Source organism: Sinocyclocheilus rhinocerous, unplaced genomic scaffold (genome assembly GCF_001515625.1).
Source record: "Sinocyclocheilus rhinocerous isolate Xijiao unplaced genomic scaffold, SAMN03320098_v1.1 scaffold6610, whole genome shotgun sequence".
In the NCBI taxonomy this organism is placed as follows: Eukaryota; Metazoa; Chordata; class Actinopteri; order Cypriniformes; family Cyprinidae; genus Sinocyclocheilus; species Sinocyclocheilus rhinocerous.
The window spans coordinates 529-5,575 of NW_015630967.1; the positions used below are offsets into that span (position 1 = coordinate 529).

A 5,047-nucleotide genomic window follows, 5' to 3' on the forward strand; every position below is an offset into this window, starting at 1 on the left:
GCACCGGTAGTGACGTCATGGGCTGTCGCCGGCCAACGTGTTGTTGGTGTTTTTTCAATGTATGCTTGGGCTGTCGCCGGCCAACATGTTGGTGTTTTTTGAATGTATGCTTCAGACACGGGTCACGACGAGGCGTTCCCCATAGCGACCCCTAGAGGACGCAGTTCGAAGTTCCCTTGGCAGGGAACTGCATGTTATTTTCACTGCAAATCCAGCTCTATAATGTCAGAGTAGTCCTTACCATTAAAGCCATCATGATCGAGGTCTCCCAAAGGGGCTATAGCACTGCCAAAACGCCCATAGGCATATGTCCCTATCAGGATCTGGTTGGGTCTGGATGAGAAGGAGAAGTCCTTTCTTTGCAGGTAAAAATAGACTTGTCCCACTTGACCAAAGACCGTCTCTGAGTGGACAGCTGCTCCATAAAAAGTGGTGCTCCAATCAGGATGTCGTCACACCTGATGACCACAGAGGGGATAATTCATCTCAAAAAACATCTTAGCAATTCTCTTGAACTACCAGAAAGATAAATTGATCTCTGCAGGAATGATTTACCCATCTCTATTAATGTCTGTTAATGCCACAGAATGTCCAAAATAAGATGCTATCTACAGAGGACCAGACAAAAACTATCATTACAGCATTTAAAGTAAATGTTTAGTAGACAACAAACAATACCATTAAAATATTTGGGATAGGTAGGATTTTTTTTCTTCATGTTTCTGAAGTCAGTAATATTATGAAAAAGTATTACTATTTAAAATAGCTGTTTTCTATTAGAATATATTTTAATATGTAATTTATTCCTGTGATGCAAAGCCGAATTTTCAGCAGCCATTACTCCAGTTTTCAGTGTCACATGATCCTTCAGAAATCATTCTAACATGATGATTTGATGCTCAAGAACATTTTATATTATTATCAACAGTTATGCTGCTTGTGGAAACCATAATACATGTATTTTTTTCAGGATTCTTTGATGAACAGAAAGTTTGAAAGAACAACATTTATTTGAAATAGAAATCTTTTGTAACTTTTTAACTGTCTTTGCTGTCCTTTTGAACAGTCTAATGTATACTAGCTGAATAAAATTATTTAAAAAAATCACTGACCCCAAACTTTTCAACAGTACTGTAATAGCTTAAAATATTAGACTGTTGAGAAAAAAATAAACACAATTTTACTATTTCCTATCCTGTATTACAAATCAAACCAAATAACCTGGATGCCACTAATCGCCTTCATGATTTGCAGGGGCACAGTTGCTCCATTTATTATTTTGACCTAAAAACAAGCACAGTACAACAACAACTTACCACGATTAAGTCCATAATCAATTGTGTAACTGTACAAGAGGACAACCGAAGTACATAATCATCCATGTAACAGTGTAAGAGCACTTACAGATCCTGCGGTGTGCACATCGTTTGGGACGCCAACAACATAATCTGCAATCATCATCAAATAAAGGTGAGAATATAATGCAGATGAGAACTGCAGATTAAACTTGTATTGCATTTTTTTTAAAAGCTGCTGCTTAAATTGAATACATAAAAATTAAGATGGCTTGTCACTTATGCTTATCACCTGGGATGTTGTCTTTATTAAAATTCCCAGCAGCAACAGAGTATCCTATGATGCAGAACAATGACAAAACCTCACTGGATGTTTCAGATTTTATCATCATATTTATTATTTTAATATCTAAAAAAAGAGCTTATTTGGCCTCAGTTTCTAATGTCTGATGTCACATCTTATCCAGATACAGGTCATAGTGGTCACGTCTTTGTGGTGTTTTGGTCTCACCACTCACTGAGTGCATGGGAGAGAACGCACTGCCACTGCTCATGATGTTTGCAAGAGATGCAGTGATGATCTGACCTGGAGTACTGACCTGGAAAGCTGCTTGACAGTGCCATTGTAGTCAAAGCACACTTCACAAACTCATATAAACCCCACTAAAAGTGCGCTGTCAATTCGCATTTTAAAAAAAAGAAAAAAAAATATTTTCAAATATTTGAATCACAGTAGTGAAAACTGCCTTGCTCTAGTGTTGACATTCTTTGGAAGATACATACTGTAGCTTTTCTAACATACTTTACCTTTAAAATAATAGCCCCCTGGTGCACCAAGTATCACTCTGCCATTCTGTCACAACCAACATTTTTACATACAGGAAAAAACAAAGTTAAAGCATTTAATAAATATTTATATTGTATTGCAGTGAATTCATTCAAGGACTCTGACTATGTATAGGTGTTTGAATACACATTCAAATATGCAAATTACTCCACTGCCATTATAAGAGAAGAAAGGTACCTCTGTGATGTCTGTGGTAAATCCAACTTCACAGTAACGCCTGTCAGGATCTGCACATACGGATTTGGTCAGAGTGCTTGAAACATTAGACATTGAAGAATAATCATAGCTTATTTGTATTGCATATTTATAAACATAACTGTAATCATAGCAGTTATATCACTGTATGGGACAGCAGCATCTTACAGTCTCTGGTGTAAATCACCTCTACATAAAGTTCCCTGCAGGGGGCGTAGTTTGCCACCTCTCCTGTTTGCATGTTCAAAAGCTGACAGTTCCCAACAGGTGTATTCATGGCCTCTTCCTTTTCCATGAGCACGTTCCAGTGGAACATTGGAGCACAGGCCTGCCGAACATACGTATCAACCAGAGACATTTTATAACTTGAAAACTATTATTCTAAAAACCTATTGGAAGTTCCAGAGGCTTGAAAATGCTGATTCCTGGGTTTTAAGACTAGCTCTATGAACACTGAATTATATGACTTCTGTCTCCCACACTAAGTAACTGAGAAAGAACTGGAGAAAGAACTTAAAACATGATATTAACATAAATTAACACGTCTAGTTAATTGGCAGTTTAGGACAAATCAGAAAAAAACTAAACAAAAAAAACAAATAACCATAACCATTGTAATGTAACCATAGCAACCATTCACAGTCATTCGTTATGGGACAGTGAGTCTACAATAAAAAACGTAAGTACTTCAGTTATTTCTCACTTTATCATAGATTTACAGATCACAAAAATGTTAGGCTTCTGTTTTGTTTAAAACAACTTTAAGCTGAAAGTGCTTATTAAGGTGGCAAAATACTAAGACAAACCTAAAACTACTTACACAAATTCCTATAAAACATCCCTGAATAATTCACATACTACAAAACTAGACTAATTATGCCAAACTTAAAATAATTAGCATGTTTGGCTGAAGAAACAACATAGTTAAATCAATTGTATTAACTCTTTTGTGAGGGCTGTTTGTGAACTCCAGTAACCCACCAAGATATAGTTTTTGTAGGTTCGAACTGAAGCGCCCAACCACTGGTTTGATTTGTGAGCCATTAGGAGCATTTTACCAAATGTGATGTTTTCATCACCTTTGAATCATGGTGAGAGAGATAGAGATAGATAGAGAGAGAGAGAGAGAGAGAGAGAGAGAGAGAGGCATTGAGATCTCAGCATCAGGGGGCTTCAGGCTGGCTGTGAAGGCCTTGAATGAGAGGGCCCGGAGGGCTTTTTATGCCATCAAATCACGCTTTGGCCAATTAAAATGACCAATTAAAACATGGATAAAATTATATCACGCAATCATTAAACCAATTCTACTGTACGGGAGTGAAATTTGGGGACCAGTATTAAAGTTTGAAAATTGGGATAAAAGTTTAATAGAAAGAACACAATTGGAATTTGCAAAAAACATTCTAAGGGTAAACAGAGGCACTTCTAACAATGCCTGCAGGGCTGAACTGGGCTTATACCACTTACACATTGAAATACAAAAAAGAGCTGTAGCGAATCAGCTCATGGGGAAATATGAATAATTAATCATAACTAGTTATAATTAATTATAATATCTGGTCTAGCAAAGGTGTCGTGGTTGCCATGGTAACCAGTGTCCTGGGCCTCGTTCACAGACATCTTGGCACCCAGTATGTTTATTGGGTGAGGGGTCTGTGAATGTTTGTTAATCTAATGAATAATTGATTTGTTAAATCAAATGAAAAATGGTGTGTCTGATTGGTCCAGACGCTACAGAGCTGTTCAATTCTGGCATCACCTGAGTCAATCTGACACTCAATCTATTCAATATAAAGCCCTCCTCGCCAATGAACCCCAAATGTATCTTGAGCACCAAATCAGCATATTAGTATGATTTTAGAAGGATCTGAACATTTAAGAGTGGAGTAGTGGCTGCAGAAAAATCAGCTTTGCCGTCACATAAATAAATTACATTTTAAAATACATTAAACTAGAAAACAATTATTTAAATTTTTCATAATTTCACAATATTACTGTTTTATTTGATTTTTTTATAAAATCATGCTTGTTGAGCATGAGAGACTTCTTTTACTGTAAAAAAAACATTTAAAATCTTACCACCCCAAACTTTTGAATGGTTCTGTTTAATAGCTGAATGAAGATAATAATTAGTGTGGGCATCAGTTCAATGTGTTGGATGAAGGTTTTAACAGATTTTGAAGCAGTCAACCAGCTAATCCATGCAGAGCTTATGCTATGGACACCACCACTCACCTTTTGCTGCTTGACTGATAAAAGTCTACTGAGAAACCAAAGTAGCTGTCCTCAGGGCCAGAGAAGACCGTGTAGTTGTTCAGATCCAGGTTAAAGCCACTGATGTGATTCGAATAAATGAGTATGGACAAAATCAGAGTAAAAAACAGCAGACTGACTTTCAGCCTCTGCTCCATTTTCACTGAGATGCTTGTTATAGTCACCCAAAGCCGTTCTACACAATTCTCTCTGCCACTAGGAAGAACTTAATGTTATTCTGTTCCTTTGGGAGAGCTCAGTACCACTTGTTATACTACTCTGTGGTTATTGAAGTTTACATGACACTTGTGGGTGTCTGTTTCCAATGTGTTTCCTACAGATAAAATGAGGTACATGTCATGGGTTTCCTTGATGTTCAGTGAGCATTTTGTGGCATTTATTATTAGGAATTTGCTGGTTTAAAGTAATTTGAATTAATTTTCTGTTATTAGATGCC

General features: G+C 36.8%; 1 protein-coding gene across 2 annotated transcripts; it reads right to left on the reverse strand.

The window, feature by feature from the left end:
* Positions 1–291: 291 nt before the first annotated feature.
* Positions 292–4,839, reverse strand: LOC107740743 (integrin alpha-5-like). 2 transcript variants are annotated; one of them, XR_001640116.1, is made up of 8 exons: positions 2,525–2,659; positions 2,320–2,369; positions 2,103–2,148; positions 1,588–1,632; positions 1,405–1,448; positions 1,222–1,284; positions 556–608; positions 292–458 (listed from the first exon to the last, which is right to left on the reverse strand). XR_001640116.1 is itself a non-coding variant. In XM_016553247.1 (2 exons), the coding sequence occupies exons 1-2, from the start codon at positions 4,746–4,748 to the stop codon at positions 317–319; spliced, it is 318 nt and encodes a 105-aa protein (XP_016408733.1). In that variant the 5' UTR covers positions 4,749–4,839; the 3' UTR covers positions 292–316. The 2 variants fall into 2 exon arrangements, 1 of the variants encoding a protein (XP_016408733.1); XM_016553247.1 differs by lacking the exons at positions 556–608; positions 1,222–1,284; positions 1,405–1,448; ... (2 more) ...; positions 2,320–2,369; positions 2,525–2,659 and adding an exon at positions 4,573–4,839.
* Between the last annotated feature and the right edge of the window lie 208 nt (positions 4,840–5,047).